The following is a 16,389-nucleotide window of genomic DNA, read 5'->3' as shown; positions in this document are numbered from 1 at the left end:
CTGATGGGACTTCTTGCCTGCATTCCACCCCTTCCAGCATACTCCCCCCCCCCCCACCACAATGGGTGAAAAACAGAGAGGGGGAGAGATAGAGTGAAAAGGACGAGAGACGCTACAGCACTTCACCATTCATAGTTTGCTGTTGGATGTGGAGCTCCCACATGGTTTGCCCTTCTTCCGTAGCCAGTCAACAGCGTCAGGTTGAGCCTGATGTAATCAGGTTCTAGAACTGGATCCTGCTCATGGTAAAATGCATTGTACTGGGTGTGCTATCTCCCTGCCCCACTCAATCTTTTCTCTGGATTATTCTTGCTACAGAATTTTTCTTATTGAAACACAAACTTAGTGATGCAAACCTAATGTTTTCTCAACAACTGACTCTAGTGTATCATCTGTGAATTATACAAAAGGTACCAGCGAAAGAGTAGTTAGGTCACAAGTTTGTCACCACTACAGGAAAACAATCAGAAGTGTTGTTGATGGTGGCTTATTTACATTGTCTTTCTTCTTGTATGGCTCAGATGTGGCACTGGACACCACTGTGTGTCACTATATACCATAGGAAACACTGATCTGAGTCAACTTCGGAGCAGATGGGTACACAGTCCCTTATCTGGTCATAGTCATTTGATCATAGTAGCTTAGAGGTACATACACCATTGTACCTTTAACTGTAAATGAGGGCTACACTTTCTCTAGTTTCTTTTTTAAATATTTATTTATTTGTTTATTTTACCAGAGCACTACTCAGCTCTGGTTTATGGTGGTGTGAGGGATTGAACCTGGGACTTTGGAGCCTCAGGCATGAGAGTCTGCATAACCATTATGCTATCTATCTATCTATCCCTGCCCTGTTTCTTGTTTATCTACATTAAGACCTTCTGTTGAGGGCTGCCAAAGTAGCTCACTTGGATCCTGCACTGCTTTGCAATGCATGTGACCCAGGTTTGAGTCCAGGCCCCCACGGCATTGGAGGAAGCTTTGGTGCTGTGGGGTTTTTTGTTTTTTGTTTTCTCCCTGTCTTTGCCTCTTGTCTCTCTCCTGGAGCAATGAAGCCCCAGTGACAACAAAAATGCAGAACTCCCACTGATTACAATTTTCTACCTCTTTTTCAATATAATGCTCTGTAGTTGCTTCTTTGTACTATATAAATCAGCAACACTAATCTTCCCTTGTTGTGTTTAGTCTTTGTGGTTTCTGATGCTTAGTCAAGCTAAGAGACACATTTTAGTCTGGCTAGTGACTTGGGCCAGCCAGAAGAGCCAAACTCTTTTCCGCTGGCAAAAATCCAAAATTTCCCTACATTACTGAACCAAATCAAGTAGATTATGATAAAAGGAGTAGCAACAGCAGGAAGAGTAACGACAGCAGAAGACAAAAGACCTCTCACTTAGAATTTTGAACTAAAGTCACATATTGAACAAAAGATATTTAAATTCACTATTTAACAAAATAAGAGCTCTTCAAAAGAAACAGGGCTTCCTGTCAGAATGCCTAAAAATGCCCCAGCCTCTTACTCTTTCATTATTTCAGTTTATGTGTCTAAAAAAGTTCTTACTCTCTTCCCACCACCTAGAAGACACATAGTTGGCACTTACTGCCCATTTACTGAATTGAATGGAATTGGGCCTCAAGACTTAGAGACCACTTGCTGAAGAAGAAAATAAATGAAAAGTAATTTTAGTAGCTACTAGAACCAACAAATTTGAGTTTCAACAATGGAATTAAATTTTGAAGCAATATAGTGGACTTAAAAATCAGATAATAGTGGTCTGGGAGGTGGCACAGTGGATAAAGCATCGGATTCTCAGGTATGAGGTCCTGAGTTCAATCCCCGGCAGCACATGTACCAGAGCGATATCTGGCTCTTTCTCTCTCCTCCTATGTTTCTCATTAATAAATAAAATAAAAAAAAATCAGTAGGTTCTCAAATGACATTGTTTAGTGCAATATTTCACTATATTGTTGGTGATAAAAATATTGATTTCTGAATGATTGGGAACACTCATGGTCCGTGTGGAATTTTAAACTTTCTCCATGTCTATGTGGGCTGTCTCTGGGTACTCTGGTTTCTTCCCACATTCCAGAGATGTGCACCATTTGTTAAGTTCACTTGATATGTCTGCATTGCCTCACTCTGAGTGAGTGTGCATGTATCATGCAGTGGAAGGGCCCCTACCTAGGACTGATTCCTGCTTTTTATTCTGAGCTGCTAGGATAGGCTCTGGTCGTCTACCACTCTGACTGAAGTGGGTTGTAAAATGAATGAATACAAATGATTGTTTAAAATTAGAAATGATGGGAGTGGGAGGTAGCTCAGTGGGTTAAGCGCACGTGGTGCAAAGTGCAGGGACCGACCGCCTAACGATCCTGGTTGGAGCCCCCGGCTCTCCACCTGTAGGGGAGTTTCTTCACAGGCGGTGAAGCAGGTCTGCAGGTGTCTGTCTTTCTCCCCCCCTCTGACTCCCCCTCCTCTCTCCATTTCTCTCTGTCCTATCTAACAACGACGACATCAGTAACAACAATAACTACAGCAGTAATAAAAAACAAGGGCAACAAAAGGGAAAATAAATAAATATATAAATTTTTAAAAAAAAATTAGAAATGACTTGGATGTTTTTTGTTTTTTAGAAGTTTGGTGATGATTTTGTGAGCCAGAAATATGCCTTAGGGACTTGTTTATATCAATCAACAGTGGCTTTGCTATAAGTCATTTTGCTTAAATTCTTGTTTCCAAGAACCTGTTGTTGATGCTAATGAGGATTTGCTATACTTTGAAAAGGTTGTTTTAAAAATACTGTTTGAAGGGCTGAGTGGTGGCACACTGGGTTAAGTGCAGATAGTGCGAAGTGCAAGGATCCCTGTTCAAGCTTCCAGCTCCCCACCTGCAGGGGGTGGAGGTCACCTCACAAGACATGAAGCCAGTCTGCAGGTGTCTCTCTCTCTCTCTTCCCCTTTCTATCTTCCCTCCCCCCCTCAATTTCTCTGTGTCCTCTCCAAAAAAGTTGAAAAATGGTCGCAGGAGCAGTGGATTAATGGTGTAGGCGATAACCCTGGAGGCAAATAAATAAATAAATAGAGTTTGAAAAATCTACTCAGGACTTAGATTGTAAGTCAGATCTATTTGTTAGTCATTCTAAAAAAAAAAAAGAGTCAGGCGGTAGCGCAGTGGATTAAGCGCACGTGGCGCAGACACAAGGACAGATTTAAGGATCCCTGTTTCGAGCCCCTGGCTCCCCACCTGCAGGGCAGTCTCTTCACAAGCTGCAGGTGTCTATCTTTCTCTCCCCCTTTCTGTCTTCCCCTCCTCTCCATTTCTCTCTGTCCTATCCAAAAACAACGACATCAATAAAAACTACAACAAAAAAACAACAATGACAACAATAGGGAATAAATAAATAAATATTTTTTAAAACCCAACACTTTAACATACAGATATTTTGTTTTCAGGAGAGCAAGAGATTTATTTTAGGTTAAGCCAGGCATCTTCTGGCTGGGGATGTAACAGGCTCGGCAGGTGGAATGTAGGTCTTGAATGTATCAGGACACAGGTTCTTTCCAAGCACCACATGTACCACAACAGTGCTCTGGTCTTACTCACACTTTTCTCACTAAATAGGTAGGTTAAAAAAAAAAATTTAATTAAACATCTACTAATTGATTGAACCTTACAATCATAATACACAATGTAGATAAAATATACAAGAAGTGAGAACTTTTACATTTCATTTGTTAATCATTTTATGTCTGTCTTGTTTCCAAAAACAATTTGAGGTAGGAAATACTTTTCCTTTTTAAATTTATTATTATTATTATTTATTTTTCCTCTTGTTGCCCTTGTTGAATAAATACTTTTTCAAGTAGAAAAAGTATAAACATGAATTTACTTTATCAGAAACTAAAATGAATTTGGCTAACATGCTGTTGACAAAGAAGGAAATATTTGGGGGCATTCAATGGTAGTTAATATTTCAGAAATTAAATGATTTATTGTATTTTATTTGTACTTTTAAAATTGATTAATAATGATTGACAAGATAAGAGGGGTACAACTCCTACCACCAGAGTTCTGTACCTCATCCCCTCCATTGGAAGTTTCCCCTTTCTTTATCCCTCTAGTAGTATGGACCCAGGATCATAATGGGGTGCAGAAGGTGGAAGGTCTGGCTTCTGTAATTGATTCTCTGCTGGACATGGGAATTGGAATGTCAAACCATACTCCCAGCCTGTTTCTGTCTTTCCCTAGTAGGGCAGGGCTCTGGAAAGGTGGGGTTCCAGGACACACAGGTAAGATTGTCTGACTAGGTTGGCATCATGGTAACAACTGCAACTTGGTGGCTGATGAGCTAGATCTCCAGCTTCTCCAATTCTTGATAGTGTGGGGAAAAAAAATGCTACTTAGAAGCTTTCATGGGGGCCAGGAGGTGGCACACCTGGTTTAGCACAGACATTACAGTGCGCAAGGACCCAGGTTCAAGCCTGTGGTCACCTGCAGGGGGAAAGCTTCACAAGTGGTGAAGCAGGGCTTCAGGTGTCTCTGTCTCTTTCCCTCTAAATGATTTATTAGTTGAGTTGGGAATAGTCAAGTCACAAATTCCCTTGCATTTGTTTTTTTACAATTTCTTTTCATTTTATTGGGGAGTTAATAGTTTTCAGTACAGTTGGTGACACATGGAGGCAATTTCTCATCTACCTATGATAAGTGTCTGCAAAACATTGTCACCCCTAACTTAAGTCCTTTCCACCATCATTCACTAGGACTGCAATGCCCCCCCCCCACACACACACACATACCCTTCCCTTCACCTCCTTTCCCAGAATCCTTTGTTTTAGTGCAATACCACTATCTGTCATTGGGCGTCTGAGTTGCTTTCGGACTATTACAAACAGTGCTAATATGAACATCAGTGTACATAGATGTCTTTGTAGGTTTGCTTCCTTTGGGTATATCAATAGGAAAGGAGTTTCTTGCATGTGCTTTTAACATGCATGTAAATAAAAATATGACTTAGCCAGTTATATATTTGATGACTTGGTACTGCACAAGTTTCAGAAGTTTTTATTAAGATTATTACTTATCTGTTTGTCTGAAAGTTATCATCTGTATTAGGAATCATATGCTTGTTCATTTGATACTAAGGGTGACCTTTAGGACTAATGGTTTCTGCAGAGTTATGAAGGTTTCTGTTATAGTCAACAAAGAACATTTCTTAACTGTTGTACTCTGTTTTTATTTGGAAAGAATGGGTACTGTAGAAACCTTCTGTTTTGATAGGGGAGGGAGGTGGGAGGGAAGGAGAAGCGCATTTCCTGTCATCTGGTTGATGGTTTAAAAACCTGAGACTTTGTCATTGGCTCTTCTAGGTAGACTTTGTCAGTTGTTCACAAGTAGAAGATGCTTTCTAGAAATTTCTCTTTAGAAACTGACTTCTTTGTGCGTTCTTGACTTGATGCTTTAGTGATAGAAATGGGTAGAATGTAGAACAAAGAATGGCAGCAATAAGTGAGCAAGTTATGTTACATGGTCCTATATGCCTTCACTTGGCATACAGATCCTTTCCCAGGCTGACCTGAGCTTTCCTTTTCAGCCTCTTTTCCTTTCCTTGATGCCATACCAGCCAGTTTTGCTTGTCTTTCAGCTAAGTCCTGAGATACAACTGAACTTTTGCCTGTGTTTTTCTCTCTTCCTAGCTGTCTGATCTTTTCTTCTCTATTTGGAAATTTCTGTCTTATCAGTGTCAAGGTCCCTTCTTTGAAGAAACTATGTAGTAAAGGCAAAAATGAAAGTTATTTTAGCAGCAACGCAAAGTGTGAATTAGACATAAAACCTGAGCTGTCCGACATGGAAGCCACTAGCCACATGTGGCAATTAAAGTTAATTGAGGGGCCAGGGAGTATTGCACACAGTAGAGTGCATACATTACCACTAGCAAGGACCCAAGTTCAAACTCCTGGTCCCCAAACAGGGGGCAAGTTTCATGAATGGTAAAGCAGTGCTGTTGGTTTCTCTCACCCTCTTTGTTCTCCCTTTCCCTCTCAATTTTTTTCTATCAGAAAGAAAAATGGGAAGAATATGGCCACTAGAAGCAGTAGATTTGTTGTGCAGGCACCAAGTCTCAGCAATAATCCTGTGCTAAATTAAAAAAAATAATAATTGAGAGCAACTGACCTTGAGGAGCCAGGCAGTGATGCACCCAGTTGAGCATACACATTCCCATACTAAAGGACCCAGCCTCAAGCCCCCGGTCCGCATCTGCAGGGGGAAAGCGCTACCAGCTGTGAAGCAGGGCTGCAAGCTTCTTTCTCCCTTTCTATTTCTTCCTCCCCTCTCAGTTTCTTTCTGCTCTATCAAAATAAAAGAAAGGGAAACATGGCCACTAGGAGGGGTGGATTTATAGTGTAGGCACTGGGTTCCAGTGATAACCTGGGTGGCAAGAAAGAAGGAAAGAAAGAGTGAGAAAGAAAGGAAGAAATTGATCTCGAAGACTGCCTACTATTTAAATCCAATGGCATAACATTAAGGAAAAGGCAAAACTATGAAAGCAGAGAAAAGATCCGTGGTTAACAAAAGATTTGGGAGTAGGGAAAGATAGGGCAATACTCTGTATGATTCTATAATGATGGACGCACAGAATGTTGTACAACACAGAGTGAACTGTAAACTCTCAGCTTTGGATGCTTATGATGTGTTGATGTAGGTTTAGCAATTGTCATGAATACCACTCTAGGAGGGAGTGTTAATAGTGGGAGAAGTTAGCCATGCGGCAGAGTGGAATTATGAGAACTCTATCTTTGTCTTTCACTTTTGTTAATTAATCTAAAGCACCACTATTTAAAAAAATATTTATTTATTTCCTTTTTTTGCCCTTGTTGTTTTATTGTTGTAGTGATTGTTGTTGTTATTGATGTCATTGTTGTTGGATAGGACAGAGAGAAATGGGGGAGGGAGGTAGAGACAGGGAGAAAGATAGACACCTGCAGACCTGCTTCACCACCTGTGAAGTGACTCCCCTGCCGGTGGGGAGTCAGGGGCTCGAACCGGGGTCCTTACGCCGGTCCTTGTGCTTTTAAAGAACCACTATTAACATTATCTGGAATTACCTTGTTAATTTATTTATTTGTACTCTGTTTACTCCTACTAGAATGAAGTTCCATAAAAGCAGGAAACTTATTTTTATTCTCACTTTATCCTCAGAACCTGGAAAAAAGATTTGTGCATATAGTTGTGCTCAATAAATGTCTAATGAGGGGGCCGGGTGGTGGTGCACCAGGTTAAGTGCACATAGTACAAAGTGCAAAGATATAGTTTGAGCTCCCGGCTCCCCACCTGCAGGTAGCTTCACAGGCAGTGAAGCAGGTCTGCAGGCATCTATCCTTCTCTCTCCCTCTGTCTCCCCCTCTCAATTTCTCTCTGTCCTGTCCACTAAAAAAACTGGAAAAAAATGGCCTCCAGGAGCAGCAGATTCATAGTGCCAGCACCGAGCCCCAGCAATAACCCTGGTGGCAAAAATAAATAAATAAATAAATAAATAAATGCTTAATGACACTGAATAACTTAATGCTTTCTAAAGGAGATATAAGAGCTCCTCCCCTTCTCTCTTTGATGTCTGTTTGCCCTATCTCTCTTTCGTAATATATACATATATGCAGATGCATGTATATAAAAGGAATCTCCATGTGTCTAAGTGTGAATATTCTTTTAGGCCCTTCATACTCAGTATGAATTAGTGACTTTGTTGCTGAACTTCACCCTTTTACTTCATGAAATCATAGTGCACAGCTTTTTGAATGGTTGATTTTACTTGGAAAATACAGTGAACAATACTTTTGGAAATAGTCTGTCATTTTTTGATCTGAGAAACTCTAGAAAATCAGCTGCTGGTTTGAAAGGCTTTCATTGTGATACAGACAGCCTATTGTCTATAAAAGCTCTGACTGTTACACAGTGGTATATGTGTGTTGCTTTTACTTTTTTGTGCATTGACTTGAAAGAAAAAAATTTGTATTAATTAGCTTATGCATGACTTGTATTCTCTCAGAGTAGTCTATTGTGTTATTTATTTATTGCTGAGTTACTGTGCATTTGAAGGTTTTTCTATCTTGATTGTCGTTAAATTCAATCAGAAGTTAAATGACTAAACAGTAGCATGGAGATAATTTCCACCTTGGGCTCTAAAGATGTACTGATTTCTGTATAAAAGATTATATATACATATATATGATTTAATAGTGTGAGGTAGATTTATTTTGATAAAGAGGTTAATTTCAGTTCATGATATTAAAATTTATGTCTTCTAAGTACTTTTAAATATATGTTACAGTGAAAGAAACTGGCATCTAAGCTTTTTATAAGGAAACTTTTTGAAAAAAGTGTGTATGTGTACCACTTGCATATGAATCAAACAGGTGCATGTATATACATTGTGTGGCTAGTGTGACTTTAAATTTTTTTTTTTGTAGGTGGCTTTATTTTATTTTTTATTTTACTCTTTTCTTTTCTCTTCTTTTTAACATTTTTATTTATAAGATGGACATATTGACAAGACCATAATAAGAGGGGTAGATTTCCACATAGTTCCCACCACCAGAACTCCGTATCCAATCCCCTCCCGTGAAAGCTTCCCTGTCCTTTATCTCTCTGGGAATATGGACCCAAGGTCATTATGGGGTGCAGAAGGTGGAAGGTCTGGCTTCTATAATTGCTTTTCCGATGAACATGGGCGTTGACAGGTCGATCCATACTCCCAGCCTGTCTCTCTCTTTCCCTAGTGGGACAGGGATGTGGGGAGGAGGGGCTCCGGGACACATTAGTGGGGCCGTCTGCCCAGGGAAGTCTGGTTGGCATCATGGTAGCAAAAACTAGTAAAGTCATGGGCCCCTTGGAATATACCTAAAATAGACCTACTAGCTTTTTCCAAAACAGACCCCAAATCTTCATCTGCAATAGTCTTGCCTTTAGGTTCATAATTAGTCAACAATTTGTTCTGCTTTATATCTTAACTCTTTTTCAGTGACTTTAATTTTTATCTATTATTGTTCAGAAGACAGAAATAAAAGGTAACTACTAAAATTGTTGGGTGTGATGTAACTGTACCTACTTAACACAAAATTACATTTTAATATTATTAATTTTTAATTTTATTTTTAATATTTTTTCTTTTTTTAATATTTATTTTATTTATTTATTCCCTTTTGTTGCCCTTGTTGTTTTATTGTTGTAGTTATTATTGTTGTTGTCATTGTTGCATAGGACAGAGAGAAATGGAGAGAGATGGGGAAGACAGAGAGGAGGAGAGAAAGACAGACACCTGCAGATCTGCTTCACCACCTGTGAAGCGACTCCCCTGCAGGTGGGGAGCCGGGGTTCGAACCGGGATCCTTATGCCGGTCCTTGTGCTTTGCGCCACCTGCGCTTAACCCGCTGCGCTACAGCCCAACTCCCAATATTTTTATCTATTTATTTTGGATAGACAGAAGTTGAGAAGGGAGGGGGAGAAACACCTGCAGTTCTGCTTCACTATTCGTGAGACTTCCCCCCTGCAGATGGGGACCAGGACCTTGAACCTGGATCCTTGTACACTGTAATGTGTGTGCTTAACCAGGTGTGCCACCTCCTGACCTCCATTTTAAGATTATTTCTAAGGAGGCTAGGCTGTGGTGCACCTAGTAGAGTGCGCATGTTGCAATGCACAAGGACCCAGGTTCAAGTCTCTAGTCTTCACTGTCAACTGGAATGTTTCACGATCAGTGAAGCAGTGCTGCAGGTATATATATCTCTCCCTACCTATATCCTACTTCTCTCTAAGTTTCTCTTTCTATCCAAAAATTTAAAAAAATTATAAAATGTAGAATATAGTGTACATTTTAAATTAAAAATTAAATATTCACATTTCAGAAAATTAGAAAATATTAATATAAGTTAACTCAGAATTTCTCAAGCACTGATATAACTAGTGTAAATATTTTGTTTTATATTTTTTCAGTCTTTTGCCTTATTATAATGGCTTTTCTTGTACTCATAGTGTATTTATTTCTCTCTTTATTTATTTTTTAAAGATATTTTGTTTATTTTATTTTAATCAGAGAGATACAGAGAGAAAGACACAGAGAGAAACACCAGAGCACTGCTCAGCTTTGGCTTATGGTGGTGCTGGGGACTGAACCTGGGAACCTGGCGCTTCAGGCAGAAAAGTTTTTTGCATAACCATTACCCTGTCTCCTCAGCCTTTTATTCCTTCTTTTAAATGGAGTGTAATATAAACATTTTCTTATCAAGCCAAGTCTCTATAGCCATGGTTTTAATGCCCTCATAATACTCAATAAGATATATCTTAATTTACTAAGTTGCTCCCTATTGTTATTTTAAAATGGTTTAGTTTTTATAGCTAGCATGATTGTGAATATTTTTGTGAAAACTGTTACTACCACCTTTAGTATTATTGCTTATAAAGTATGTATATTCTTATAAGTAGAATTCCTAGTTGTGACTTTTTAAAAATACAAATTAGCAGTCTTCCAAGAGCATAATAAGCAAGTTTACATTGCTACCTGCAGGTTATATCTATTTCATTGAAACATTCAGAGGTATATATTATTTCTGTACATGCAGAGATCTATTTCTATAGAAATATTTTGTGTCTGTTGTATACTATGTCTTTAAGTTCTGTAATTAGAAAAATCATTTTATTTTAGCTCAAATGTACTTGATTACTAGTGAAGTAATCAAACATTTCGTATGCTTTGTTTTTAATGTCAGAGTCATAGTTGCTTCAAATAAGTATTCTTCTTTCCAGTAATATCTATTTTGTTCTGTTTAGATATTTAAGCCAACCTAAATTGACTCATGTACTCCATGTCCTCTGTAGAAACAGGAGTTGTCAGTGCTTATATACACACATATGGTCTCAATAGTAAATTTCTCTCTTTTTTTTCCTCCTCACTGTGCTCAATGATATCTTAAAACTAATTATTCTGAAATGTATATTTCTGAAAATGTGTGTTTAAAAATGGTTTTTATGGCAGGGGTTGAATGAAGGCTGGGAGTCCAGTGCCCTGTAGTAGAGGGAAATGGCACTTTGATAGTGAGGTGTGAACAATATCTCCTCAATTAAAAATAATAAAGACAAAAGAGCCATTCTTATGAATCCGAGAATTTATATTTGAATTGTGAATCTTTTCTCCCATAGGTTGGAAAAGAAACTGTTCAAACCACTGAAGATCAGATTTTGAAGAGAGACATGCCACCTGCATTCATTAAGTAAGTAGTTACAACATTCTTCTGTTGCTGAGCAGAACCATTCTTTTGTTAGGAAAGAAAAATAACAGACTCCAGAGGCAACTTAAGTTCCTGCTCCCCACCCCCCCATAAATATATTTAACTGAAATTTCAACTTTTCATCTTTGAACACTCAGGTTTCATACTGTGTTTTTATTTGTTGTTAGGCGTTTTAACATAATGATATTTACTGGAACCATGACTTCTGTGTTCTTCTGTCTTCTAGTATACAAATATACAAATTTTTAAGAAACACGTTCTGCCCTTTGCATGAAATAATATGAATTGGATACTAATAAATACTTTTGTCTGGACATAAGTGAAAACCCGAATTTTAAATCTGTAACATAATCTAGTAGCATTTTATTTGTAAGTTATATTTCCATATTCCCTAATAATCCTAAAGATAGCTTCTAAAAACATTCTTGGGCTGTTCTGCATATAGACAAGTTGAGATACTAGTTCTTAATGAGTTAAAACTTAGATTTTTTTTCCCCCCTTCCACCAAGGTTATCCATGGTTTTTAGTGCTAGCACTATGAATTCACCACTCTTGATGACCATTTTCCCCCTCCCTCCTCCCTCCGTCCCTCCCTTCCTTCCTTCCTCCCTCCCTCCCTTCCTTCCTTCCTCCCTCCCTCCCTCCCTTCCTTCCTATTTTTATTGGATAGGACAGAGGGAAATTGGGAGGGGGAGGGAGTGAAAGAGACACCAGCAGACCTGCTTCACCATTCCTGAAGCTTCCTCCCTGTAGTTGGAGAGCAGAGACTTGAACCTGAGGTTTCCTACATGGTAATGTTTGCACTTAATCCGTGCGCCATCACCACCACCACCCCTCCCGCCCAGATTCTTGATTATTATCTTTGATTAATGACTTTATTCTAAATGGCAGGCTAGTTAGTTCTAAGTAAAGGTTAATGCATAAGATACTTGAAAAACAAGTAGAACAAGTAGAACCTCTACAAATGAGTGAGTCTATTCAGCTAAAAAAAAAAAAAAGGTAAACAAAGGATTTGAATAGGCACTTCAAGAGAAAAGAACTTCAAATGTCCTGCTTTAAATCTGTGAAAAGATGCAGTACAACACTGGTCACCAGGGCAGATTCATTTAATAGAACCACTCAAACTAAGAAATTTGATAAATCAGTTGTTGATGAGGATGTGAGGCATTTGCTAATCTCATATACTGATCTTGGGAGTGTAAATTGATGAAGCCACTTAGGGAAACACTGCAACATTGTACAGTAGAAGGTATATAATTCTACTCCTAGGTATAGACCTTAGACATATTTATGCTTGTACCCACTTCTTCTAGCGTTTGCCCTTCTTTCGTAGTCAGTCAACAGCGTCAGGTTGAGCCTGATGTCTGCTTGTTGCTGGCTTTGAAAGTGACTGGGGTCCATGTGGATTCAGTCGGCTAGGAAGGATCGTCAGTTTCCCCAATAAATGGGTACTCACGGGATGCACCACAAGAAGGTCGATCCAATGCATCCCCTTGTACCCATTTTGTATATGGGTTCTTGTACCCACTAGAACCCATATACAAAAATACTGATGTTTCTACACCATTTGTCTATGTGTTAAAACAGATTAAAAAAGAAGTAGTTATGTTGAAATCATAAACTATAGTAATAAACAGTAATAAAAATTGTTTTCACACTATAACAGTTCATTTCATGTTGTGTGATTGCATCTTAATTTTAAAAAAAGGATGGGGTCAGTGAAATAGCCCACGTGGGTAGTGTGCTGTTTTGCTGTGTGTGCCACACAAGTTTGAGTCTGGCCTCTGCCACACTGAAAGAAACTTTGATGCTGTTTATCTTTCACTTTTTCTTTATTTTATTTTTTCCCTTTTGTTGCCCTTGTTGGTTATTGTCGTTATTGTTGTTGTTATCGATGTCGTCATCGTTGGATAGGACAGAGAGAAATGGAGAGATGAGGGGAAGACAGAGAGGGGACAGTTTTTTCCCTGCAGGTGGGGAGCCGAGGGCTCGAACTGGGATCCTTAAGCCGGACCTTGTGCTTTGCGCCACCTGCACTTAACCTGCTGAGCCACTGCCCAGCTCCCCTATCTTTCAGTTTTTCTTTCTGCCTCTCTATCTTTATCTAAAATACAAAGCCAAAAGAAGGAAAAGAAGAAAAAAAAAAGGATGAATCTTAAAATAGTTTTAAAATGTGAATGACAGGTGTCATATTTTTAAAGTTCAAAAGCTTGTAGAAATGAGTGACGTTGTTCAGTATTGCCCAAGTATTTATTATAAAGGTATGTATGAGGGGGGCAATTTTCAGCTGATAGAGTGCAGGACTTGCATGCTAAAGCTTCTATTGCAACGGCGAGCACCACATCTTCCAGAGTGCTGTTCTCACTTCTTTTCTTTTACTCTCTCGTGACGCTCTCTGTCTCACATAAGATCAACCAATCAATCAATAAATAAATCTAAGGAAATGATCACAAAAGTCAGAGTGATGGTATTTACCTGGGAGGAAGGAAAGAGCCTTATACTTAGGAAGAGACACACAAGAACTTCTCAAGTGCTGGTGATGTTTTTATTTCTTCACATAAATGGTGTGTTTCATGAATGGTTGTTTTGTAATTATTCATTACATTATACATAACGTGTTATGCAACTTTCCATATGAATGTTATATATCACAATTTTAAAACCAGTGAGAAGTGTTACTTTATTTTTATCCTCCTTATGTTATATTATTTCATTGAAGAGATGTGAAGTTTTATCCATGTTGCTGTCTTATTTCTGATTTATGTGAGTGGGTGCTTCTACAGAACTGTTTCTATTCTGCAAAATATTCATGTTCAGGAAGTAAGGTACAGAAGCAGCTGTGTTTTGTAGAACCTGTTATAAGAAAAATTTCTTTTTTTATTTGCCATCATTGAATTCAATGGCCTCAACAAAGTGTTTTCCGGTTCTTACCAATATGAGCCTACTTTGTTTACATGCTTTCATCAATGTGACAATATTGAGAGGACTTTTATGCCGTTTTCTAAACACATTGTAATTAAACTTGTATTTACTTATTTACACCCCAGCTCTCTAACTTATCTCCATTTGCCCTTCATCTCCTCAAAGGTACAGATCATAATATAGTAGACAGTGTGTGTGTGTGTGTGTGTGTGTGTGTGTGTGTAAAGTGGGGTAGTGTTAACATTAGAGGAGTAGTTAGACTAGATGATCTCCCAAACAGTCCTACACGGTGGAGCACAGATGTTACAAGGACACTGGTTTAAGCACTGGTCCCCCATATGGGACCTCATACCGAAGGGATTGTGGGGGGCACTTCATAAGAAGTGCAGTGATAGCTTTCTTCTCTTTATCTACCTCTTCTTTATCTCTATTCAGAGGAAAGGGAAAAAATAGATCCTGGGTGTGGTAGAGTTGTGCATTTACCAAGACTCATTGATAACCCTGGTGGGGAAAAAAAGTTCTTTCAATCCTGACATTTAAGTCTATGAATATAATTTGATGGACAAACGGATTCCTTCAGGAAACTGACTTCTGCTTATTCCCAGAGATATATCACAGACATATGCTCACAGTCATCTTTGTGGACTTAGAAAAATTATGGAATGCTCAGGGCCTGCAACATTTTATGCAACAGACTTTATGCCTGAGGCTCAATCTCAGGTTCAATTCTTTGCACTACTGTAAACCAGATTTGAACAGTGTTCAAAAACAAAATTAAGGAATACCTAGTTGTAGGTAACTTTAACAAAATTTCATTTATCTACCTTGGTAGCAACTAGGATACCAACTGCTTGCCATGTTATAAGAAAAGCAACTTAAAAAAAAAGAAAGAAAGAAAAATAAAAAAAGAAAAGCAACTTAAAGGAGAAACAACTTGGGACGGGGTGGTGGTGCACCTGGATTGAGCACATATATTATGAAGCACAAGGACTTGGGTTCAAGTCCTCGGTCTCCACCTGCAGGGGAAAAGCTTTATAAGTGTTGAAGTAGTGTTACAGGTGTCTCTCTTCCTCTCTATCACTACTTCCTCTCAATTTCTGGCTGTCTCTATCCAGTAAATAAATAAATATAATAAAAAATTAAAAAGATAAAAAATAAAGTAAAGGGGTCGGGCGGTAGCGCAGCGTGTTAAGTGTAGGTGATGCAAAGCGCAAGGACCCCGGTTCGAGTGTAAGAATCCTGTAAGGATCACTGTTCGAGCCCCCAGCTCCCCACCTGCAGGGGAGTCGCTTCACAGGCAGTGAAGCAGGTCTGCAGGTGTCCTTTTCTCTCTCCCCCTCTCTGTCTTCCCCTCCTCTCTCCATTTCTGTCTGTCTTATCCAACAATGACAAAATCATCAACAACAATAGTAACTACAACAATAAAAACACAAGAGCAACAAAAGGGAAAATAAATAATGATAAAAAAGTAAAAATAACTTTAAAAAGAAAGATAAGGGGAGGGGAGAGAGCAAAATCATTATGCAAACAGACTTTTATACCTGAGGCTCTGAAATCTCAGGTTCAGTCCCCCACACTACCATGAGCCAGAGCTGAGCAATGCTCTGGTAAAAAACAAAACAAACAAATAAATAACAACAACAAAACCTAAAAATTTAAGAAAAAGTTAAACATTTATCCTGCCTTTCTGGGGGTTCCTCAGAAAAATTAAAAATGAGATTACTGTGAGGTCCATCAATTCCACTTCTGGGTGTTTATCAGAAGGAAATAAAGTCACTGTCTTGAAAAAGAAACCCTCTCTCATAGATTCACTATGGTATGATTTACAGTGGTCCACACACAAAAACAATCTAAGGGCTGAAGGAATTAAGAAAGTGTGATATACATATGTATTATATCACATTTTAGATATGGTGTAGTACCTATCACACATATATATCATAGTGGCAAGAACTTCATCCCTATGCAGTTTTGTTGTGTTTATATCTTTTTAAAAAATATTATTTATTTATTTATTTTAATGAGAGAGAGATAGAAGAAGATACAGAAAGAGACCAGAGCACTGCTCAACTCTAGCTTATGTTAGTAACAGCTTGAGACTGAACCTGGGATCTCAGAGCCTCAGGCATGAAAGTCTTTTTCCATAACTGTTATGCTATCTCACCAGCCCCATGTGAACATCATAGAGTTTA

At 38.6% G+C, this 16,389-nt stretch overlaps 1 protein-coding gene across 2 annotated transcripts in view; it reads left to right on the top strand.

The window, feature by feature from the left end:
• Positions 1-16,389, top strand: part of VCL (vinculin) — a 138,161-nt gene that overhangs the window by 37,751 nt on the left and 84,021 nt on the right. For both annotated transcript variants that reach the window (XM_007520349.3, XM_007520350.3), the window contains exon 2: positions 11,187-11,257. In XM_007520349.3, the coding sequence (XP_007520411.1) occupies positions 11,187-11,257 (71 nt within the window). The remainder of the gene's footprint in view (positions 1-11,186; positions 11,258-16,389) is intronic.

Source organism: Erinaceus europaeus, chromosome 1 (assembly GCF_950295315.1).
Source record: "Erinaceus europaeus chromosome 1, mEriEur2.1, whole genome shotgun sequence".
In the NCBI taxonomy this organism is placed as follows: domain Eukaryota; kingdom Metazoa; phylum Chordata; class Mammalia; order Eulipotyphla; family Erinaceidae; genus Erinaceus; species Erinaceus europaeus.
The sequence above is the reverse complement of the archived record's forward strand: the minus strand, read 5'-3'. Positions and strand labels throughout refer to the sequence as shown.